At 53.3% G+C, this 23,851-nt stretch overlaps 8 protein-coding genes across 8 annotated transcripts; 4 read left to right on the top strand and 4 right to left on the bottom strand.

The window, feature by feature from the left end:
- Nucleotides 1–51: 51 nt before the first annotated feature.
- On the bottom strand, nt 52–1,539 carry A1O5_06692 (oxidoreductase; the record flags this gene model as incomplete). Its single annotated transcript, XM_007747283.1, has 3 exons — nt 52–815; nt 898–1,212; nt 1,275–1,539. The coding sequence occupies 3 exons, from the start codon at nt 1,537–1,539 to the stop codon at nt 52–54; spliced, it is 1,344 nt and encodes a 447-aa protein (XP_007745473.1).
- Nucleotides 1,540–3,908: 2,369 nt separating this feature from the next.
- Nucleotides 3,909–5,300, bottom strand: A1O5_06691 (uncharacterized protein; the record flags this gene model as incomplete). The annotated part of the gene is made up of 6 exons (XM_007747282.1): nt 3,909–4,235; nt 4,304–4,644; nt 4,700–4,918; nt 4,966–5,039; nt 5,091–5,125; nt 5,178–5,300. The coding sequence occupies 6 exons, from the start codon at nt 5,298–5,300 to the stop codon at nt 3,909–3,911; spliced, it is 1,119 nt and encodes a 372-aa protein (XP_007745472.1).
- A 1,819-nt stretch (nt 5,301–7,119) lies between these two features.
- Nucleotides 7,120–8,576, top strand: A1O5_06690 (sterol carrier protein 2; the record flags this gene model as incomplete). The annotated part of the gene is made up of 2 exons (XM_007747281.1): nt 7,120–8,164; nt 8,248–8,576. The coding sequence occupies 2 exons, from the start codon at nt 7,120–7,122 to the stop codon at nt 8,574–8,576; spliced, it is 1,374 nt and encodes a 457-aa protein (XP_007745471.1).
- A 696-nt stretch (nt 8,577–9,272) lies between these two features.
- Nucleotides 9,273–10,733, bottom strand: A1O5_06689 (uncharacterized protein; the record flags this gene model as incomplete). Its single annotated transcript, XM_007747280.1, has 2 exons — nt 9,273–10,648; nt 10,700–10,733. The coding sequence occupies 2 exons, from the start codon at nt 10,731–10,733 to the stop codon at nt 9,273–9,275; spliced, it is 1,410 nt and encodes a 469-aa protein (XP_007745470.1).
- A 449-nt stretch (nt 10,734–11,182) lies between these two features.
- Nucleotides 11,183–12,048, bottom strand: A1O5_06688 (uncharacterized protein; the record flags this gene model as incomplete). Its single annotated transcript, XM_007747279.1, has 4 exons — nt 11,183–11,580; nt 11,641–11,767; nt 11,879–11,913; nt 11,976–12,048. 4 exons carry the CDS (start codon nt 12,046–12,048, stop codon nt 11,183–11,185), a joined length of 633 nt encoding a protein of 210 aa, XP_007745469.1.
- Nucleotides 12,049–18,165: 6,117 nt separating this feature from the next.
- Nucleotides 18,166–18,441, top strand: A1O5_06687 (uncharacterized protein; the record flags this gene model as incomplete). The annotated part of the gene is made up of 1 exon (XM_007747278.1): nt 18,166–18,441. The coding sequence occupies one exon, from the start codon at nt 18,166–18,168 to the stop codon at nt 18,439–18,441; it is 276 nt and encodes a 91-aa protein (XP_007745468.1).
- A 1,140-nt stretch (nt 18,442–19,581) lies between these two features.
- On the top strand, nt 19,582–20,796 carry A1O5_06686 (uncharacterized protein; the record flags this gene model as incomplete). Its single annotated transcript, XM_007747277.1, has 3 exons — nt 19,582–19,888; nt 20,031–20,086; nt 20,173–20,796. Coding segments are annotated over 3 exons (987 nt in total), but the record flags the coding sequence as incomplete, so codon positions are not given.
- A 706-nt stretch (nt 20,797–21,502) lies between these two features.
- On the top strand, nt 21,503–23,102 carry A1O5_06685 (murein transglycosylase; the record flags this gene model as incomplete). The annotated part of the gene is made up of 3 exons (XM_007747276.1): nt 21,503–21,602; nt 21,665–22,691; nt 22,751–23,102. 3 exons carry the CDS (start codon nt 21,503–21,505, stop codon nt 23,100–23,102), a joined length of 1,479 nt encoding a protein of 492 aa, XP_007745466.1.
- Between the last annotated feature and the right edge of the window lie 749 nt (nt 23,103–23,851).

Below are 23,851 nucleotides of genomic sequence, written 5' to 3'. Positions count from 1 at the left end.
AATTCAGCAGATCCGGGCAATGGATCCCATCCCCAAACACTCGCCAGCCGATTATGCCGCAGAAGTCCCATACGGCCTTGTCTGGGCAGCCTCGATGTCAACGTACCCATAGTTGCTGGCGTCACCCGAGCCCATCTTTTGCGCCCAAGCGCCCAAGTCCTTCAGGAAGGCATCGACGTTCTCCTGGACCGACATATCGATCGGTTCTTGGTCTTTGCCGACCTGCCTTATCTGCGACCCAGCAATGACGTTGGTGAGGCCGAAGTCATCTTGGTCGACCTTTTGTTTGATGGCGCCCGATATCTTGCCCTCCAACATGTCCTTGGCGATACGGAACTCCTGGCAAACCGGTCGACCAAGCCCGACGCCATCCACAGTCTTCAGAGCGTTCACCATACCATCCAAGGTCTTGAAGCCGCCGGTTACATACGTCTTTGTTTTCTTCAACCCTGGAGTGATGTTGTCCGCAAATTCAAGGAAAAAGGCCTCCCGCTTCTTGGTCGATTCTCTCTTATGTGTAAATGCCAGGGACTGATACGTACCACCCGAGAGTTCGACAAAGTCCACCTCGTTCTGCTCCAGCAGGACGCACAGTTCTTTAGCTTCTTCGGCGGTGAATCCGCCCTCCTGGAATTCGACCGAGTTGATTTTAATGCCAAGGACGAACCCCGATGATGCGGGCAGTTTGCGACGAATGGACTGCGCGATCTCTAGGATGAGCCGAGCACGATTTTGTAGAGATCCACCGTATTGATCGGTCCTCTTGTTGGTCGTCTGACTGAGAAATTGTGCTAGGAGGTAGCCATGAGCGCCATCTGGACCTATCGTTAGCACCCAAAGTTTCTCGGGGAGGCTGAGGCGCTGCGGGCTAGGTACAAGCACCCTTCGGGGACTTACGAAGCTCGATACCGTCATAGCCAGCCTTGGCCAGATACTCGGCAGCATGGGTGAAACGGTTGATGATGTCCTTGATTTCTTCAAGAGAGGCTGCATGAGGTTTCGCGAATTTCATGCCCATCAACTCCCCCTCCAACTGGACGTCACTCGCAGAGATCGGATCAGACTCGAGCCTCTGGTCGACTTGGCGGCCTGGATGGCTGACCTGGCCAACGACCAAGCTTCCGTGTGCTTTGGCTTGACTTGCGAGCTCCTTGAAGGCTTCGAAGCGGCTTCCCTCAAACGGAGCTGCAGGCGGGATGATCGGGTTACCGGCTGAAGATGCTGTCAGTCTCATGGGCTCTATGGGATGCAAGCCACTGGTGAAGGAGACGTACGGGCTTCTAAACTCTGGTAGTCGATCATGATATTCCCCGTCAAAATCAGCCCAAGACCGCCCTCCCCCCATCGTTGATAGACGCGAATGAGTTGTTTGGAGGGAACCCCCCGTTTCTCCTTGTGGACCGGGTCCCATGACGAGAGGCGCTCGGTCATGGCGGCCTTGAGGAACCTGTTCGGGGCCGTCTTTCCGCTGAACTCGAACTTCAAGGGCTGTCCCAGCGGGGACGCGTCTGTGATCTGGGAAGGCATTCTGTCACTCATTGTGAAATGGCTCGAGGGACGAGAAGCAAAGCCTTGGCTCAGGTCGACTTAGGTGACGGATTGTTTTGTGTTGCTCGCTGGTGTATCTATGTCCCGGACTAATATTGTCTTTATCGCTGGGAAGGGCAAATAGACCTACATACATAGACCTAGATGGGATGTACAAATACCCAGGTACGTACATGTTGTACTTGACCTATTTCCGACCGAGGCCCGCCGGCCGGGTTCCCTTCGAGAAGCCTCCATGACATATGTTCCATGTTTTTTTGTAGTTTGTATTTGTAACTTGCAAATGGTCTGTCACGTCATGAATCAGACTCCACTGACAGAGTCCACCGGGGAAATCTGCATATGCACATGCCGGCCGAAACAACGAATCCCATCGATCCTCTTCTTCCCTCCCGTCATCAAAGGGACCAATTCCCAGAGTGACACCGGCATCAATGCCCGAATAAGGTGCAGACCAACGGCAGAGGCCCAGAACGGCCGAATGGTCGAGCCGCGCCGCCAAGGGCTTGCTTGCCCAGGCGGTGGTCGTCGCAGTACACAGTACATAGTGGGATGTACAGAGTATGAAAGATGTGAGGGCAGACCGGAAATACAATGCCGGCAGGGCGAGAGAGCTCGAGCTGTCGGTTTGATTAATCAGCAGCAATGGCGGCCACAGTCCATTGGAGATGTGCATGTATACCTCCTCACCTAGGTACCTGGGTACATAAACACCGTGCACCTTTGTCAGCTGTGTATGTACTATGTGTGCAGCTGTTGAGCTGGCTAGCCTGGCCAGGACATTGGTGAGATGCAAGACGCCGCTCGACGCCGGTTTGGAATCGCATCCATCCCTCCGTCCCCATCGCCCCTTTTTTACCTTTTTTTTTCTTTTCTTTTCTTTTTTTTTTTTTTTTTTTTTTTTCCTTTCTTCTGGTTTTGGGGGGAGCATGGCTCGCGGACTCGGAGCCAACTGAAGAAAGGAATGGAACCACGTTGCGGGCACAGCAAGGAATCGGGCTACTGCCTTCCTGCCTGCCTGCCTGCTGAGGTCATTCTAGTCCATGGGGAGCTGCCAAGTCTGAGGCCGTCTACAGACCTCTAGCCCGCGAGACTCTATGCCGTGTCCTTTTCGGGAGTGTGTGTGCAGGTGAGTTCCCCCGTTGCAGAGAACTAGTATTAGGAAGTCTATTGCGGAGACGGGTCTGTCGCGGACGGCGACAAGGAGCGACGACGAAAAGAGGTGGCAGGGGGATCGTGTGAGCTGATAATGCGACCAGAAGGGCTGTTTTACCGCTTTTACTGTTCGAAACCTCCGCATTGGGAGCAGGAAAGAAGAGACGACCCAGGTAGATAGATATCCACGGCACGATTGATCTATCTCTTGGGGCGGGTGTGATCCAGCGGCAGAAACCAGGTGGCTAACGACGACCGCTCGGAGCAGTCAGGCAGAGGATGCCGCCACGGCTGATGAGCTCAGGTTGGTGTGGGCATAGAAAACTGAGATAGGAGACCTAAGGGGAGTATCGAGGAGACAAAATCGTGTGTATTTGATCTATGTGAGCCGTCTTGACTCTTTAATTAGCCTTCAAGGCCCCTTGAGGTTAGTTGTTGAATATCCTTCTCGATTAGCGTGGTGCTCCTACGTGGGGAAAGAGTGCATTCATCGCTGACAACCTGGTAGAAAAGGACTCTGTCAGTTTCGAACCCACGCTGATGATATCGGTATAGGCGTGAGTGTGCGGCGTGGAACATGAAATCGTCACCTCCTCCCTTGAATGAGCAATTCACATACTCGCTGGGGAATTTAGCCGCCTCGGCCCTCGATCGAGTATCGAGAAGTGTGGGCTGAGGGTGCTCGCTGAATGCATCCATTCCGATCCCTGCATGACAGAAGCCATGGAAGTATAGGGGCGAGCTCTTGTCACAGTCCCTTCCCACTCATCTGATCCCTTGACTCTCGTCCCTTCTACACGGTCACCCATCACCGAGATCACAATGCGGTACCCTCCTGCCTCCAACAATCTACAAAGTAAGACCTCCCCTAACCAGCCGGGTAGTGAAATATTGGTGTCCAGGACCGCTTTGCACTCAAGAAAACTACCCGGGTCTCATGTCCAAGCATAACGACTGTGTTCGCACTGTCATCACCTCTGGGAGCAATAGAGGCATTATGGTGGTTGTGCCCTTGGAGCTTTGATATCGAATCGAAACAACGCGAATATAGGCATGAAGGGCAGAGCGTGCAGATCGTGGTATGGGCAGTTTGAAATGTGGAACGGACACCTGCATCAGATGTAATTTCTTTCATTTTCTGGCCCCCAAAAACAGGCCGCAGAAAGGTTCCCTATCCTGTCGTTTGCTCTCCAAGCGTCCACCCATCACAACTTGTCATTCTTGTGAACAATCTTGCTATCTCGCCCAAAATGTCTCTCCACCTCTGGCAGCATTCTGCTGCCGTCAGAGAACTCCAGCTTGTCAATCCACACCTTCGCCTGCTCGAAGAACGACATCTGGATCATGTTCTGAAGCGACGAACGCAAAATGATCATCTCTACGCCCTTCCACTTGCTGGGCACACGGCGCATGGCGGCTTTGGCCGATGATTCGATCGCCGCGCCAAGAGTCTGGTTAGGAGTGGAGGAGGGAAGAGAAGAGCCCACCAGGTTATTCTGTGCGCGGGTTTTCATCGTGTCGAGTGGGTAGGTCTGTCAAGGAAGGTTGTCAGAATCAAAACAGGAAGAATATGAGCGAAAGAAGTGCCCAATGAACGTACCACAACCCAGGCGCCAACGCCGCAAATTGCTCCCGCCATCGCAATCGCGCCCGCAGAATTAGCCTTCTCAGCACCATAGTACGAGTTCAGTGATTGCTTCGTGGTCTCATAGACTCCGAAATAGATGCCGCTGCCAATGACATCCCGAACCAAATGCAGTCGGAACCCAGTCCAGAGGCCCAGGGGACCCCGTCGGGCGATGATGCGCTTCATGGACGTCCAGGAACTGACACGGCCGACGTTCTTGGGACCAACGGGCGTTGGTGCCGCCGAGGTATGATCAACTTGAGAGGCCATGAGGACGGAAGTTTGTGTTGCATTCTTGATGAGTTCGACGGGAGCTGTAAATTATTAGAGTCATGTCTATTGTCAAGGGGACCCGCAGGGAAAGCATACTCAAAGCCACGGCGGTAACGGCACCCGAGACCATTCCTGCTCCAGTAAAGCAAGTCATGGTGTACATGTCAGGGTAAGTGCCGGGTATGTTGACATGCTGAAGAGGAGATCGGCCAGTGGCCGCTTCGATCCAGCCGTCAAACGTGTACTTTGCCTTCCGATAGATGGAGAAACCAAGGGCCCGCGAGGTGGTGATCGAGACCAACGGATTGAACGTGCCTGGAGTGATTAGTTCCTGCCTTCTGTCCCGCGGTTCTTGCTCTTACCAGCCCAGAAACCACGGAGGCCTTCGGTGCGGTAAGTGTACTTGGTAGCTTCCAAGGCATGTGCGAAATGACGCCTGATCATCATCAGCATTGGCTACCGTCCCGAATTTGAGTTGCTCGCTTACGATTGCATTCGGACCTTGACATTCTCAAGAGGAGCCTGGGGAATTGTCAAATGGTGCACCCCACAAGGTCGGTTTCATGCCACTCACCCCTGCGATCACGGCAAAGGCGCATGCGGGAGCCGAAGAGAGAACCTGTCTGTACTTTTTGGCGTAGTAGATTCGAGTGTCGGTGGAGCTCCAGCCGGTGTCCAACTTGGATTGGGTAGCCATAGCTATGGGGGGTTGTGATGATTTGGAGGGACGTTTCGAAGTTGGACCATAATCAAGAGGTGAAGAATCGTCGGCGGTTTTGCTGGCATGATTCATCGCCCCAGCGATGGTGGTCGTTTATTGACCACAGTACGGGCAGAAAAACTGACGTGCGTGTGAATTTCTCCCTTTTCCCGTCGCGGGGCGCCGGCGAGCACAATATTATTTCCACCAGTGTCCGACTCTTGCTCGCTCATGCGCACAATGGGCTGCGGAACCCGATGGAACGCAAGATAGATCTCTCAATCGGTGTGACTGAGAAGATCCCTCTGCGTTCCACACTCCATCACAGGCCCGGGCTTGTTCGAACTCTGTCTCCCTCGCAAGCACACCGACGGGGGACAATTTCTGCCAGAGCACAAGGCCACTTCCTGGAAACGGCACCGAAGCGTTCAGGAGGGAAATGGCGGTGCTGTGACAGTCGACTGGAGGTAGCTCCTTGATCAATTGAGCATGCAGATCAGAGATTAGCCTTTGCGAGGTAAGAGGACGGCGGTGGGAAGCTGACGATGCGGCAGACGGTGATCTTTGAGGGGCAGGCCAAAATGTTGACCTCACAGCCCAGCAATCGAAGGGCTGGTGGTTCAGTTGAGATGGACGGGCGTTGTCGGGGTCAAGAACATGTGTCGATAGGGAAGGATGTGAGCACGAGAGACAAGAAAGAGGAGAACAAAGCAATTCAGAGCATCCAGGACCGAGCAAGACCAAGAATGAGAATACCATGTGCAATGAGCCTGGCCGTACCACGGTTTGTACGGTGTGGACTGGCAGCGATGGCAGTGAGTGGCAGTCTTGGTGCTTGCAGTGTGGGTTGGTGGCATTTGGTAAGGAATGAACGCATGAATGCATGAAGTGGGGGGGGTGTCTAAGGGTGTCTCCATGTCGCTTTCACCAATCTGCTGCCTCCAGACACCAGCCCGTGACGTCGAGCGCGGTGGAGGTGTCGCCTAATTGGACCAGTTAGGCATCCCTGGGGCATCCCTGGGGCATCCCTGGGGCCTTGCTGCGCCCGTCTGGGCCTCGCTCGGCCCTTGGATTGATGCTTAGTTCGTCATTTGGGCGGCCATGATTCGCATGTCGATTGACCGTTTCCAATCGCCATGCATTACTGTGTGTCAAGCCAAAGGAAAGGCTTTGCCGATGTCTGGCGATGGGAGCGAAGACAGTAGCGTGGTTTGTTCAAGCAAGAGAGGGAGGAAGAAGTAGAGGGGCTTTGGCAGGGGACACAGGGAGTCAGGGACTGTGACACGGTGAGCCAAGAACCCTCAAATGATGCCACAATGCACATAACCTACAGTACCGGGTACCAAGCAGGCAGCTCGGGTAGGTATGCCCAGGAGTGCCCAGGAGTGCCTCCCACCGCGGCGTCTTCTCGGAGCAGGGAGCTACATTAATCCGAACATTGCCTAGGTAGCGGAGGACGGAGAGTAGGGTACTGGGTATCCTTGGGTATCGCAGGCAGCGCTGAGCATCCAACTAAACCCCGCAAGCCATGGCGCTGTCGGTCCACGCCCTCACTGCCGAGGTCCTGCGAGGTCCAAGTAGTAAATAATGCCGAAGACGAAACGAGGCTATAACAAGTCCGTGGAATCTCACCTCGAGTGTGATTGTTGATCCCAAAGCATTTGTATCTGTATCTGCTCCCCATTGTGTCCTTGTCCTCCTTCTCTCTCTTCTGTGCCACCGAGCGGTCAAGTCTCAACCCGTCCATCTACAACCCAGCTTTTCCCCAGACCCATCCACCTCCATCTCCACGTTCCCTTACAAGCCGCCCATCACAATGCCTCGCAAACCAGCTCCCGCCTACGTGCTAGGCGTCGGCATGACTAAATTTATCAAGCCTCGCGGCAAGGTGGATTACCATGAGCTTGGGTTCGAGGCGGGCATCAAGGCCATGCTGGACGCCCAGATCAACTACGACGATGTCGACCAGGGTGTCGCATGCTACTGCTACGGCGATTCCACTTGCGGCCAGCGCGTCTTCTACCAGTTCGGCATGACCCAGATCCCCATATACAATGTCAACAACAACTGCTCGACTGGCTCGACGGGTCTGAATATGGCCAGGCAAGCCATCGCCTACGGTGCGGCCGACTGCGTCCTAGTCGTCGGGTTCGAGAAAATGTCCCCCGGCAGCTTACAAGCATACTTCAACGACCGCGAGAATCCTACCTCCACCACCAACGCCATGATGAAAGCCACCCGAGGAGTTACAAATGCTCCGGGCGCCGCTCAGCTCTTTGGTAACGCTGGTCGCGAGTATATGGAGAAATACGGCGCAAAACCAGAAGACTTTGCCGAGATTGCCCGTGTCAACCACGAGCACAGCAAGAGGAACCCATACTCCCAGTTCAAAGACGAATACACCCTAGAACAGATCATGAAATCTCCCATGATCCACCCTCCCCTCACAAAACTGCAATGTTGCCCGACCTCAGACGGCGGTGCCGCTGCGGTTGTCGTCTCTCAAGAATTCCTTGACAAGCGACCTCACCTCAAGTCCCAAGCTATCTTGATCGCCGGCCAATCACTCGTCACCGACTCGCCAGAGCTCTTCAATCGCTCTGCCATAGATCTCGTTGGGTATGATATGTCCGTTTTCGCCGGTAAACGCGCACTGGCCGAGGCGGGTATTACTCCCAACGATGTCCAAGTCGTTGAGGTCCACGACTGCTTCAGCGCCAACGAGATGTGCGTGATTGATGCTTTGGGACTGTGTCCCAAGGGTAAAGCCCATGAGCTCGTGAGGAAAGGTGATATCACATATGGCGGGAAATATGTCATCAACCCTTCGGGAGGTCTCATTTCGAAGGGCCACCCCCTAGGTAAGCCAGCTTGATTTTTTTTTTTTTTTTTTTGATTTTTTTTTTGAACATGCCGTTCGCCCAAATGCTAACAAGTTGGACAGGAGCTACCGGTCTCGCCCAATGCGCCGAGCTCACATGGCACCTCCGCGGCTGGGCCAACAACCGCACAGTCAAAGACACAAGGTACTGCCTGCAACACAACCTGGGCCTAGGCGGCGCCACGGTGGTGACAGTGTACAAGCGCGCCGACGGCAAGGTCGCAACGCCAGTCTCGGACGCGGAAGTCGGCAGGATCAACGGCCTGGGCTACAACCCCGCCACCGAGGCCAAGGGCTTCACGACCGAGCAGGTCCGGAGGACGGTCAGCCAGAAGCAGTTTTCCGACTGGGCCGTCCAGGACGTGCAGAGCAGAGTCCAGGCGCGGTTCTAATCGTCGTCCACCGCCTGCATGCCTCACCGCCTGCTTCTGGTATATACCTTAGTTTAAATAGGCCCCGTGTATAGAACGAACGAAAGCAATGCATTTCCGGATAACAACGAGCCCTTCCGAAGGGACCTCCTTCACCAGGATTTGATTGAACCCCTCACTTCCATACACACATAGATACGCGGTATGTAGATACACGAAACGCAACCTTTGTAGTATGCAGACTTTGAACGCACCGGCCCTGCGCCTGCGTCTCGCCCGTCACGTCACGCAATAGTAAAGGCTAGCCGGTGTGACATTGATATGAATGTCACGCCGTCCAGGAAGGGTTGGTTCAACGACGACGAGGAGGAGGATCTACCTAGCTCGCTAGGTATGTTTGCAAAATAGACTTGACTTGCTAGTCATGCATGCAAATTTGTCTCAACAGGCGCGGAGGGGGTATCATATTCTATCTGTTCGGCATCCCACACATCACACATCACAGACCACAGACCACAGCCCCGCCCTGACTCCGCGCATTCTCATGTACCCGTGAGTATTGATATCAATATCGATATCAATATCAACCCGTGAAAGCATCCACCCGTCATTTGAACAGTTTCATCCTCGCTCGCTCGCTTGCATTCGTCTTATCTTTCTCTCGTCTCGGCCCCAAACCAGGAGGGATCGTCGCACCGTTGACTCGTTCTAACCATTTCACCTCTCGTCCGACGACGTCTTGTCCTTCTTCTGGACCAGCGCTTCGCCTCCTTCCCCCGCCGCCGAGGCACTTGAATAGGCCGTTTCAGCAGCGCCGTCGGGCTGCCTGTCGTCCAGTGGACTCGTCGGTGCGGTGACCATCCCGGGGATGTTGCCGTTTTCGTTCTCTGACTCTCCAACCTTTTCCATGCCTCGATCCCGTTCTTTTTCCCTCTCTTTTTCCCTCTCCTTTTCTCGTTCTTTCTCCCTGTAGCCGCCTATGCTACCACTCAGGCTATCATTCCGCCCATGACCTCCACTGGCGCCTAAGAGATTGCTTCTCACACTTGCCGTATCGCCGCCTCCGTACTTGCTCCCGATATAACTGTTCCTCTCGCTCGCCAGGGCGGGGGCAGTCACTCCGCTTGCTGAGATCAGGCTGGCACGTTCGGCATTCAGGTTTGAGCGTGTGTTGTGCGCCACGTCCCCGCGAAGAGACGCCGTGTCTGCCGTTGCACTAGGATGAATAACCGTGCCAGACAGCACAGATAAAGGGAGCGACTCGCGACTCCCGCCAAACATGGACGCCGGGGCAAGTGCTTTTATAGACGCATTGGTATCGACCGAATTTCTCCTTCGGCGCTTGGATGATGACGCTAGCGTGAGGATTGAGGCGTCGTCTGTGAGTACATTGTTGGCTATTGCCGAGTGGTAGGTTGTCGGATGCGAGTGAGGAGCGAGATGCGCTGGAACCGCGGTTGCGGGCTGTCCGCCATAGTAAACAGGATTGCTTGCCGCAGTCGAAGTATGCGTAAGCACTGGTGTCCCGCCGGGGTGGTTGTAGTTGTTATTATTGTGTGATGGAGCGGCAATGGACTGAACTGTGGTCAGGGTCGTAGCCATCGACCGGATAGATGGAGCGGGGGAGGAAAATGTGCTGTCCCTGCCGCCATCGGTCTTTGTAACAGCCGTGGCACTTGTTCCGGCTCCTGAAGGGGCCGCGTCTGAGACGGCCGTCTCTGCTTGCGTGGCCAAGGTGGGGGCTCTTGATTTGTTGCCGCCGGTCTGGCTGTCGTGGGAGATGGAAATCGAGTGTTTGCTCTGGGACTGGGACAGGGAGCTGTGTCTAGATCGCTGGGACGAGGTCATGTGCGTGGAGAATGAGAGATGGCCATTGGTAGTGCTACTGTGATTGTGAGGCTCGGTGATGCGCGAGGACAGAAGGTAGGGATTGTTTTTCGCGATATTGCCCTTCTTGGACTTGATGGTCATAGGTAGGGTCGCGTAGCGCCGTGAACTTGCGCCAGGCTCGGTGTTCGAGTCGGTATGGAGAGTCTTGAGGTTCGCGAGTCGGCGCATCCAAGTGGTGAAGGGTCGTCGGCGGCCATGTCGGTCTGGTTGGGTCAAGTTAGAATGGTGCGAGGAAGCGGTGGGCCAGTGCTTACCGTGAGGCCTGGGAGGCGCCTCAGTCGAAGCCATAGAAGAGGGAATCTGGCAGTGTCGGTGCTGGTGTCGTGACAAGAACAGAAACACAGTTCGCTAGATGGTGGACGCAGAGTGTCTTGGGGTGCGCAGAGAGCGAGGTTGGAAGAGGTGAGAAAGAACGAGGTCAGGCAGCCAGGCTCAAAGTGGGCGCGCTCTGCGAGTAGGGATGTTGTACAAAGAGAGATGTACCCCAGCTCTCCGATAAACACCGTTTCGACAGGCGCAAGGCGAGTAGCAGTAGGATAGCGAGTACACAACGAGCAAGAAAAGGAGATCGACTAATACATTGTGTTTTGGTTTGGCGGAAATGAACTGATCCGGGGTTGCGAAAAGCTTTCTCGCTTCCAACTTGTTCGGCTGTTTCATGCTCAGCCTCATTTCCCCACGTGGCGAGAGTCGAGACTGGGGATATCAAGGACATCCGCCTCGCCGCCATTCCTTCGCTACATAAAGTCGTCCTCATAGAAGGCCGCATCTCGCTCCTGATTGCTCACCATGTTCTCCTCCCTCATCATGTCATCGTACGCATGGTCCTTCTGCCATCGGAGCTCTTCCCGTCGTTGTTGCTCGTCTCGATCCTTGGCCTTCTGAGCGTCTCGCGCCATCCTCTCGACCTTGCGCTTGTCTCTTTGGTCTACCTCCCTCTCGGCCCTCAAGTCTGGAAATCGCTCTTCCCGAGTCTTGTTGAGTCTATTGACGATGGGATTTTGCCTTACCGGCACGTGGACCTTCTTCACCATCTTGGGGTCGTGGAACGATACTTGACCTGTAGCCATAGAGGCATCTTTTCGCAGATTCGACCAAGGCGTGTAGATGACTGTAATATTGTCTTTCTTATTACCTTGGGTAGCTGGTCAATCAACCGCTCGGGCGTCCATACGCGGTCGACAGCGATACCTACCTTCAATCGAATTTGCCTTGGTCAATTGCGCGCAGTCTTCGAGTAATGCTTGTGGAATCGATGTCCACGATTCACCGGGTTGTAGTCTCAGATAGACGTGGGCACTCGAAAGGTTGTCGACGTGAAACTATTGCATATCAGCGAACCATGTCTGGATTCGACCCGGTCCGACGGTAGTACCCTTGCGAGAGTAAGTCATCTTCTACCACAGCCGTTCAAGCGGAACACCTCACCAAACATCCTCATCCCAGCCGAACTTGATGAGATCTTCGTCTGTGTCCACCGTCAGAAATCTGAGATGCCTGGCTAATTGGGCGCAACAACGTAAAACACACTTTCAACCTTGTCTTTCCCCACGTAAATGAAAGCAGGAGGGTCGACTGCTGATGACTTGAAATAGTACACCATCTCGTGTGCTCTGAAGGGAACAACGTTGGCCCAAAGTCGGCGGCAGATGGCTTCTTGAAGCGCAAATATTCATTCAAGGAGAAAACCAGGCCGAACACTTTCCACCCAAGATCGCCAGGAGGAGACTTTGCAGAGATTATTGACTTTGGTCCGGAGTCGAGATGGAATCACAAGGTCATCCGCCTTTGGCAACGAGAAGCGCACATCCCGATTCTTTGATTCTCCGTAATTCCATGTGTCCGGCGCAGTATCCATATCTTTGCCACATCGCGTCGTCGCAAGTTGGGCAAGTCAACAAGTTCGCCTCCTTACGGACTACAGAAGGGACCCAGACACCTCCCACTCATTCTACAAGACCTCACCAACGATGAACACGATATCACTTAGTAGTCTTCATATTCTCCTACATCTCTCACCCTAGCTGCAGTTAAAAACGAGAACGGAACTACAGCATATCAAGCGGCCTGCGGTAAGCAAACCAGGTACCAAATGCTCTGTCAAAGCAGGTTGGCGTAAACCGCAAAATGACCCTGCCAGAACAGACAAAGTCGGCAGCATGAACGGTAAATGAAAAAGTGCGCCTTTCCACGACCAGCGGGTATTTCCGTACAACAGGACGCCCGTTCATAAGCTAGGCAAGGGTGCATTGTCTGCACCAGCGCCCATCATTCCATCAGACACGTAGAAGCCGTATAAATAACATTGGTCGACCGAGAACAAGTCTTTGTGTTCACCTCTAGCGTCGAGCATGACCTGATATCAGAGCCTCCTCATTATCGAGCACCACTAAGCACAAGACAGGCAGCAGCATCAGCTAGATAAATCATAAACACAACTCCTGTCTCGTCTGTAGAAGTGGATGGGTCGATGGCCACGTCGATGGATGACACTTCATCCAGCGCTTCTGCGAGGTTCAATTGGTCCACACCGGTTCGAGCGCAGCGACAACAGTCCAACAGTAGCCACCCACCTTTCAGGTTTCATACATCCATCCCAGAAAGCGGTGCCAGCATGTCGTGTCACACGAAATTGTGCATAACTTGTGACACAGACACTTGAGAATTCTCTTGCGAAAATGTTGGCCGTCGAAGAGACGATGTAAGAGTTGATTTGCTGAGTGCAACATATCATGCGGCACTATCAAGGTGGGAAGGTCGAATCTGAACCGACACCCGAAAGTAAGCCAAAACGGTAGTGTATCTGTCTGACTTGCGAAATATAGAATGGGAGGGGGGGTTGTTTCCAATTCATTGATGCGGTCGAGACGGTGGCGGCAAGAAACGGGCCCCAAAAAAATCATTTCTGCGGGATATGAAGGCACAAGGCTTCACAGATCAGCAATCCCTCGCAAGAAATAAGCGGTGATCCCGAGACGATGTTCCACAGAGGCTTAGGGGTATCCTCCTCCCAGACTTGCCTAGATTCTAATCCAAGGCCGCGGGACTTTTGGCAAAAAGCACCTAATCCCAGACGTCGTGTCAGTATATGTGGTGGACGTCCTTCCCACTGGTAACTACTCCTGCGTGTCGCTCATACCAGATAAGAATCAGGGAGAAAAATACCATGTGGCAATCCTACAGGCATTCGGTGCAACTCGGACTTCTGGTTCGGGGCGAGCCTTGCGGCGCGACATTGAAAAATGTACTTCAGCCTTGCCACATTCACAATCGAGGTCACTAGATTTAGTGCACGTCATCCCTTTGCCCATCAGGAGAGACGGTACATGCTTTTAAACAAAGATTGTAGCATTAACTCTCGATCCATGCAAGCGTCGCGGGGATCGGGCCTAGAGACGGCAAAACGGCAAGGAAACTTCAGCCCCCCACCATTGCAGTTGCATGTACCAAGTAGGCCCCTCGACAGAATTTTTGCGGAAACCCGGCCACATTTGAAGGGTTATCTGAACGGATTCTGTTCAGATAGGCCAGCAGGCCATACGAGAAACCGGACATGGCCTCGAAGCATAAGCTCAGACTGGTCAAGGTTGCAAGGAATTCCTTTGAAAGGCTAGCGTATAGTATGATCCCGTCGCGCAAATCGGACTGCCACCCACCCAATTGCGACCCGTTGCCCGTTCAAGTGTCCCTGGACACAGGTATGGATTTTCCTGCCTCGTTGCGAGAAAGATGGGCTACCGCCCAAGGCCCCTGCGGAGCCCGTGAAATACAGCTTTGGTGCTGGCTTGGGACTGTCCCACCCTTTGACGGCAATGATGGTATCCGATCTTAACGTCATATGTGGTGATGGTTCGATCCAAAATGTTGAAAGAGTTCAGCAGGAGCTGGATGAGTTTGAGGCGTCGCCACATTTCGGACATAGGCCCCATCTCTAACAATGTGTCCGATGGTTAACTCCCCAGAGAAGTAATATGACAATATTTTATCCATTTTGAGCGCCTCCCAGTCAGAGTGACCCCATCTTTCTTTGTTCTGCTGCACTTGACCACGATGTGGACAGCCTCTTCATGTCGGTTTAACTTCACAGTGAGCTTTTTGAGACCAGGTATAACAGGGTGCTCACGAAGGAGGAGAGCGGCTGAAGGGGCGAGGTCAAAAAGCAACAGTCGACTTAATGGAGGTGGAGAGAAGTTCCAAAGGTTAACGGCGTAGGCGCTGCAGGGAAGAGTGCATAAGAGCTCGACATCCGGGACTGTGAGCCAGCGAATCGATGCCTGACAGATGTATAACCGGCCGACTTGCAGTTCAAATTAGGAGAACTTAAGTTTGGAAATATGAGAAAACGAATGGCCTAGTGAGCCCCCGCATCTGAGTACAGACGCAGATAGAGCCGCATGGGACGGATGAGGCAGGAGGTTCTTGTCCAATGGTGTTTAGAAGGCAGGGGTTGGAGGAGGGATATGGCATGGTAGGGTGCAGATAGGTCAACTTCTCCCTGCCGGCACCCCCCCCCCTTGGTAGCCTGATGAGCTAACTTAGTTCTTGGATTGACGGCAAGGATGAATACCTCGTACATCCTTCTCTCGCCCTCCAGGTAGGGCAAAGCAAACCCAAGCCCGCCGTGGACAAAGCTCAGGTGGCCGGGAAGTGACTCAGCTCTGACCCATCATCCAAGAGCCCTAACCAAGGCCCTTTACGAGGTCGATTATCACCGAACCTCGAGCCAAATGAGTTCTTAGTTCAAGACCCAGCAATCCTACTTGTAGAGGCTGGTGCTGGGGCAAGGCCGACGGGCACCCGGGAATCCCCTAGACACACACCATGTTGCCGGGGGCCCCACGGCCTGTTCTCCCTCCCAGTGTCCACTGCTGGGTACGGCGAATAGAAGAGGATCATGGGTCTGATCCTCACCGGTTGGTTTGCCCGGCTTGTACAAGGGCGGAGCTATTGAGGCTGTGGCCATTGTTCCCGAGTGAGACTACAGAAGTCCCGGCATCCGCGTTAGCCCTCTGCACAAATCCGTGGATGCCTTTGCCGCCTGAGCTGTGTCCTGCGTTCCCAGTACTTACGAGGTACTGTGCTCCGTACTCGGTACCTCTCTAGCAGAAGGACGCCCAGGAAATGTCCCCAGGGTTCTCCTCGCGGTGTCAGTTCTCCCAGCGCCAACTGGTGCAAACCCTCCAATCGGCTGGCCACGCCAGAGGACGTCTCGTTGCCTGCCGTCTTCATCCATGGGTCTGGTAGACATGCTCGGTACATGGTCGTTGGTGATTCTCCTTGTGCTGGATGTAGATTCGGTTAGCACCTTGCTTTCTGAACTGGCCATCCATGCGATTGGCTGCCAGAGCTAAGCCGGCATATGCATTCTGACGAGATCCTTTGACTGCGCTGGTGGCTCCGCATGACATGTACCACACACGCTGTGAGTCAGATACTCGAAAAACCGTTGATCTCGAGAGAAGCCGGGGTTCCAATTCCGCCATGGGGACTCAAACTCGGTATCAGAGTCAGCAGACGTTTGGTATCCAGGATCCAGTGCAGCGTGTCTCCCTAGTCTCACAGATTCGAGAGAAGTTGAGCACCATTTCCCCAAAATCTCGCATTACAATACGAGTACTCGATCGTGGAAACCTCTCAGAAGACGCAGCCGCTCAGCTGAGCCACTTGTGCCACCCCAAAAACGAACATGTTCTCGCACTGGATTCCCGTGCCTAACCACTCAAGGGCGGAAATGCGAAATGCATTCCAGTCGGTGTCCGGCACAATGTCATCCCAGTACGACGATTGGGCGATTCGGTCGGTTCCATCGAGCATGTTCCCTGCGGCACCTATGTACATTACTTTTGTGAACAATGGGGATCGGCGTTGCAGCATCCTCGCGTATGCCAGCGAAGGTCACACAGTGCAGCATAGCGTGTGGGGTGGCAAGCATCGGCTGGCTTTCATTCGCCATCCCTCTCGAACTTGGTCAATGTCGAGCGGAATCGGGCTCTTGTAGGCATCCCGAATGCGATCCTTGAGTGTTTCTAATCTCTGACCCCAGTGCACCCTGGCCGGCCCGCCCCTGCCATTGAGCCATGCCATGTACATCATGATTCCCATCTGATTTACCGAGGAGAGGGTTGGTCCTTCTGCGCCGGTCGACGTTCTGTAAGTAACTGCAGAGGGAACATCAACCTTAGGCTCACATTATATACCCTCGGCAGTGCTTCATCTATTCAGAGCAGGTCTCAGAGGCCGACCGACCCGTGATCCACGATCCCGAGGTTTGCACCACGGTCGACAGAGGGAAACAGATTGTCGAGGCATGATCGATCTTCGGTACGACCCCAAAAAAGCTGGATGCATTAGCTTGGTGTGATAGTTTTGCAAAGTTTGGGATGACCAGGATGACCGACTCGGTGTCTTGAATCTTGACCAGTTGGCAGCGTGCCTCGAGCCTCGCACCTGTGGCATCCCTCGAACCGCATGATCATCAACGCCCGATTGTAGAGCTTCTGGGTCGCCATCCCAGATTCAAGCCAGCCAGGATTCTGTCTGCTTCAACCCAACAAGGGCAGCATGGCCAGTAGGAGGGAAACCCAGCATTCCCGACACGCGTGTACTCCGTTTTCAATCCCGGGCTGTGCGCCCTTACACCCCGTGTTCCCAAAGTTTATGGCAAAGTAAGTTTGGATGGGTTTGCAGAAGCCAAACTTGAGCGCTTGATAGAGTTCCAATGGCGGTCGGAATTTACCCGGTGCCACAAGCGCTTGGACCGAGCAGCGCAGGAGTTGGCAAACATGAACCAGTCTTGAGATTGCTGCGTGATCCGAGAGTCAGTCGATTCTAGTTTTTTTTTTTTTTGGCCCTTCGCTACCAAAGTTTCGAGGTATGTAAGGGCTTGTGAAGACGCTGAGCTCGCGGCGGCAAACTCTGCGAGGCATTCGTCGACCATTGACCAAGACTTCTCCTTGCTCCATCACACCGCGCTGCTGCTCCAACTGCTCCAACTGCTCCATTGCTTGCCCCAGTGTTTTGTGTTTCTGCTCCAGAAGTTAAAATCCGAAAACTCAATCCCAACGCAAACCCACCGAGCATTTTTTTGCCCACCCTGAGCGTGACGGGCGCTGACCGCCTATCATGGCGAAAGCGACGTTGCTGACAGGATAAAGACCATGTTCAATCGTGTGGATTCTGTCGTCTGCGTGGAAAGGATTTCATGCTGTACATAAACTTGCTGCGGTGTGCCCCCCCAGTCCCCAGTCGCCAGTTCGTGTCGGGTGCTGTCCAGCGGGCTCTGCTCAGGTTCGCTTTGGGAAATACCAAGCCATGCTGCTCCTGCTACCCTCTTTCGTGGTCGAGTCGTAGTCTTTCACGTTGCATCATCAGATTCGACTCAATAAACATCCTCAGCTATACTTCTCTAGCCTATTAGACAGCCTGCCTACTAGACACCGGACTGGCTATGGTCACATTGCACTTGTGGGGCGCTCTATCTCCATGGCTGTCTGTCTGTCAACCAAAGGAGCCTGGAGTATATTCCCCTCTGCACGACCGTCCTTCATCAGCTCTTGCCTCCTTGCGTCCTCGCCCACGCCCAGTCTTTCAAAGGCCTTGTCTTTGCGAGGCTCTGGCTCAGCTTAGAAAATCCCCTGTCGGAACCTTGAGATGCTTCCTGAGCCAATATCCCTCTTATCGTCGAGAGATTTACAGAGCACACCCGTCCTAGTCACCAAACATGTCCCGGACGCTTGAGGTGACGGTTCGACAGGCCCTACAGATCGCTCAGAACAGCCAGACAGGTGTGATTGATCCGCAGATTCTCCAGATACTCGAAAACTATCTCAGCCGGACCTGGAGTCGCATTCAAGCCGAGCCAGATACCTATATTATGGACGGACTGGAATTCGCCGTCTTCAATCACTTTAGGGCACGCTCGGAATTTCAGAATGAAACTGCAAGGAAGGCCGTTTCAAGATATTGGAACAGTCGGACTGCTAGCGACGGCGCTTGAAACTCGGAATATCGGCACCGGGTCGAGTGAAAGCAGCTTGAGTCCAGGCTTCCTGACGGCTATTTTGATCGTCACCATCAGCTCTGTGCCCGTCAACCGCCACTTCGATCTGGCCGCCTGGTGGGCCTAACGAGGAGTGCAAATAAGTATCGACAGATCTCGGTGCGAGCAAGACAGGCATCTCCAGGGTCGAGAGGGACTTGTCTCGTGTTTGAGATGCCCGTGCGCCTTGGGAACCTGGCAACTGGAGCCGTGATCCGAGTCTCACGGGACGAGAGCCGTGGTTTACCGCTGCGCCCAGGAGTTCGGGGGGTTTTATGATTGGACGTCTCTATGGATTATTATTCATAGAGACGCTCCCACGTGTTCCAGGAAATAGGAAACGCTCATGCAGGGAGGAGAAAGGCTTGTGTCGCCGCCGTCAGCCTCAACCATCGTTTTGTCCCCATACCCGAAGTCTGCCAGCGTTCATAGATGTTTTTCTATCACTGCAGCACTCCATTCTTCAGAAGCATTTATAGCTGTGTTTTACGGCCAGCAATAATCGTATAGCCTTACATCGCTACACTAATCTCCTGATGATCAATGTCCACGAACTGCCTTCAGTGGCAGAAAATGCCTGCAGGGCAGCCTTACGAGACTGGACACATCACCACGCTCCAAAGACCCGTATTCTTGGGCTTCGCGACGGAGGTTATTGCATCCACGGACTCTCTGTTGCATCAACCCTTGACACAGCAGAAAATGAGGATGCTGGATCGAATTCAGCACCTTGACAGGTATGGGACGCGTTGTCGAGCCACATTCCAATGCTAACGATGGATGCTTCCCAAGGACCGTGCGGCCACAACATCACCCTCATTTACCGCGTCGAAGGACGTTTGATCTCTGCCTTATGCCTACAACTCCGTGAAGATGCATGCAATGCTGCCCACAATATTCTTCTGTCTGTTGGTTGAAGTACCGGCTACATATGCTGTAGCCGGCGCAAGTCGACATGATGGTTTGGCGCCGCATGGGTTGGGGAGACTGTTACATGCTCCAGCAAGACGCGATATCTCTCATGCGGATATTTTACAGGTTAGGGAGTTTCTGCATGGGTTGGAGTCGCCGTTCATTGACAGTCATTAGCTAGTATCGCGACAATCTTCTCCTCCCCTTACGACCGACCCGGATTGCACAGTGTATGATGGATATTTCTACGTCACGCCGCGAAACTATACCTGGCAGCTGCAATGCTCGAACACCTACGATGGCGTTATCCTGGCTCAGACTACAGACACCACGGACTTGGGTTCATGCATCGAAGAGTGTGTCAATTACAATCGCCTAAACACACCGGGTGCCTGCTTAGCAGTGACCTTCAATGGTGCCTATGCTACGGCGGATACTGTCTGCACCCAATTCAGCGACGTGACTTCGGTTGGGATTGCATCTGAAGAAGGAGGTAAGCGTTCTCAGCTTCTGACTTGTCGGGTCGAAGGCCATGGACCTCGCGTTGCTGAACACCAAATTGTGAAATGGTTTGCAGATCCTTTTTCAGAGGAGATAGAAAGATTGACTGGATTCAAAGCTGACTGGAAATATAGGTTTCGAGAACTCGGCTCTGTTGATCCTTGGTCCGAATGGAGAAATTTTCGCGACGGTAGGTTCCCTGAAGCCGCATAGCAGCATTTCAAGAGCATTGGTGCAATCCCCCGTCGTTCATGTTCGAGGCTAACAACACATCAGCCGCAGCCAGAGCCATCTTTCTCTGGGGCCCCATCGCAACCGCCAACCGCTGATCCAGTGCCTACCTCGACCACAATAACTTCCCCTGCAACCACAACAAGCACAATACTATTGACCTCGAATTCGCCCACCGCGAGCACTTCGTATGCCATTTTCACCACCACCACGACTTCATACAGTACAGTCGTTGTCACGTCGTGCCCTGCAGGAAGTGGGTCGTGCCAGCAGAGCACGACCCCTACCCCCTTTCCCGCGACAAATGGGGCGGGCACATCGGCGAGCAGTCCTCAAACTACAAATCCGTCGTCCATAATCATCACCGATGGTGGCTCTAGGCCGGTTACATCTATGACAACAACTTCTAGCAGCAGTGCATCAGGGGCCTTCACATTTGATGCGGGTCAGACAACATTTACAGCTATTGTCCTATTCACCGAATATAGGCTTCAGATAATCGAGGTCTGTGCGGCAACACCGACGCCATGCTCACAGTCGACCAGCACGGCAACAAGCGTAGAACTCAGAACACAGATATCTTGTTCTCCCGGCCCCTGTATCGGTGTAGCGCCAGCTACCGGGTTTCTGGTCGATGCACTTGCTACCGGAACTTGCCTCGTTCCTTGAGGTTGCTGGAGGAGTGGGCTGGCGTGGAGGATTTTCGTGGTGGAGGATCTACTTCTTGTACCATTATGCATCTAGGTGGATTTCCGCACGCTGAAGCTGGCTAACGGGATGTTGCTCTAAAGCAGAGATGATTCATGACGAGGGCCAGAGAGGGCGTTATTCAAGTTGCGAGAGAGTTTCGGGGAATTTTTAGTAATTGGAAAGCTTGGTATGAATTAATCCGGAACCGGCCACCCGGAACGGAGAATGATTCTGCCGAGCCGATGATCTGCCGAGAGTTCACGTCGAGACGTCTCGCACATCTAAACAACATCAAACAGATTCACTTCTCTCAACTCCCTCCTCTTTCTGTAAAGCACACCAGACGTCATGTATGACCAGATCCCACTGCATCTCCATCCTATTCGGAGCTGCAAGTCCACCGCAACAATGAAAATTCGTGCCATTGACCAATGTCGCGCTTCTCGTGCCAAAAATATCACTTATTATATGTTGCGCAAGCGGACGCCATTGTTGTTTCCCTTTGTTTCGTGATTCACCAACGTGGTGCCGGTAAGTGAAGGGTGAGGTCTTCATTGTCTGCCGCACCCTCCATATCTTGGAATTCTGCTACTCTACTTTGATCAGTACATAGCCAATTTGCTCCTTCATCTTCAGGTTCCCACGCACTCTTCGGAACCTTGTAGCCGTCTTCCTGTCTGCGAAGATGACTTTCTCACCTCTCATTGCGATAGCCCTAGCAATATTCGCCACCTTCCTGAGGCCGGTGAGCGGAGATTCGTCGTCAGCATGCAATCCTCTGAATGGTCAGTAAAACTTGTCCAAGTCGCGCTTCTCTTCAACTTTCTGCTAACCCACACTTGTGCAGGCCCGTGCCCTGCGATCCCTGGCTTAGCAACTGGCGAGTATTTCATGGATTTTACCCAACAAACCACAACTCCTTCGGACTGGATCCTCGCCGACTATGCCAATGTCGGCTACGGGCCTAACGGTGCTAATTTTACCTTCGCAAAGCGTTATGATGCTCCCTATATTTGGACTCGCTTCTATGTTCTCTTCGGTCGCATTGAAGTGGTCGTGCAGGCCGCCCCAGGCGCTGGCATCATCACAAGTTCAGTCATGATGTCGGACGATCTTGACGAAATAGACTGGGAGTGGTCGGGAAACAACTTTGCTGGGTCCAGTGGTGCCGTGCAGACCAATTACTTTGGCAAAGGACAGGTTGGAAATTCTGACCGCGGTTCCCAACCTGTTGTGGACGATCCCGAACACAAATTCCACACCTATGCCCTAGACTGGCAACCGGATAAGTTGGTCTGGTCTATTGATGGTGTGGCCGTTAGGACATTGAAAAACAATGGCGCAACCACTGGGTCGTACCAGTATCCGCAGACACCTTCCCGACTGCACCTAGGCCTCTGGTGCTCGGGAGACCCAAGCACTCCTTATGGTACAGTGTATTGGGGCGGCGGATACACGAATTTCAGCGCCGCTCCGTTCTCAGCGTACGTGAAGTCCGTCAAGATCACGACCAACAATGTCTGTTCAAGCTGGCAATATCCTAGTCCATTTGACGGTACTTACCCGTCCGTGCAATGCACGAACCAAACAATTGCACTTCCCTGTACCTATACGGTAGTTACAGGTGATGACGGCTCCAAGATTGCGAAGAACTTGACAGTCAATTTCGATAGCCTCAAGGGTGTCAATCCTGGAGTCAATTGGGATCAACTGTTGGTCGGCCAGGTGCTCAATGTTCCTGGCGGTACTTGTCAAACCTCAACCACGACGACAATGTCTGCTACCTCCGGTATTTCTTCTTCGATGGCTAGTTCCGCAAAATTTTCTTCAACTGCATCGTTCACTTCGAACTTGACCAATTCGATGAGTGCTTCGTCCGTCTACACGTTGCCTTCTAGCTCATCTCTAACATTCTCGTCCACGACCACTTCAGCATTCTCAAGCTTGACTTCTTCAAGCCCAACAGCTTCATCAACAGCGCCTCCAAGCTATTCAAGCTTGCCATCTTCAGCGAGTCCAACAACAAGTGCAACAACTTCGGCACAACCATACTCGAATTCCACCCCCGCTGTCATGGTAACTTCTACCTCAGCTTTGACCACGGTCACCTCGACTACTGGCACCAGCTTGCCTACTACGGTTTGCACGACAGTTGGCGTAGACGCCTCCGCCACCGCCGCCACAACAACATCGTCAGCTCCTTCTCAATCCACAAACTCCTACACCGTGGCTGCAGGCGACTATGGTTGGGCTATTGCGAACGCATTGGGCTGCTCTTGGGATGACCTGAACGCTGCAAACCCCGGGGTGGATTGGGATAATTTGCAGGTTGGGCAAACATTGAGTGTCCCTACTCAGGCTACTAGCTATTCAACATTGACGGCTTCGTCTAGCTCTGGCCCGGCTGTCATCTCTGATTCGATCTCCGGAGGCCAGTGGACGTCGTCCACCTCGGCGGCTGCTTCTGACTCTGCTTCTGACGCTTCCTCAGGCCCAGTCAGTACCCCTACTCCTGTCACTCCCTTGGGCTCAACCGGTATTTCTGCATCTGTCGCTTCTTCGGGTTTAACCAATACCTCTCGGTGTGACTCTGGTCAGCCATGTGAAGGTCAAGTTGGAAATCAGTCAAGCGGTTCTCAACCAGATTCGGCAAGCTCGGCTGTCCCAACATCAACTTCTGTTTCCACCAGTCCATCTGTTTCATCCTCCGTAACTGCTGCTTACGCCAGTGGCACAACACCCAGTGCAGCTGGCGGCACGAGTCCAACCAGTCCAGTTTCATCAACACCAGCGTCTGCTGTTCCCGAGACGTCACCAGTGAGCCAAATAACGTCCTCTCAACCAGTTACCAGCTCGAATGCCGTGAACCCAGTCACACCTACACCATCATCCTTGCCTAAGATGATTTGCAACCAAGATAACTGCCTCCGCAATTTGATTGATCCTCGTTATTCATCAACTATGCGTAACTTTTGTTCGACCTACACCACCAAAGCATCCAATACTGCGCCTCTGCCGACATTCTTGGCCGGCT

This window comes from Cladophialophora psammophila (assembly GCF_000585535.1).
Source record: "Cladophialophora psammophila CBS 110553 chromosome Unknown aczJe-supercont1.9, whole genome shotgun sequence".
NCBI lineage: Eukaryota > Fungi > Ascomycota > Eurotiomycetes > Chaetothyriales > Herpotrichiellaceae > Cladophialophora > Cladophialophora psammophila.
Note: the sequence above shows the minus strand (reverse complement) of the source record. Positions and strands in the feature narration are given on the sequence as shown.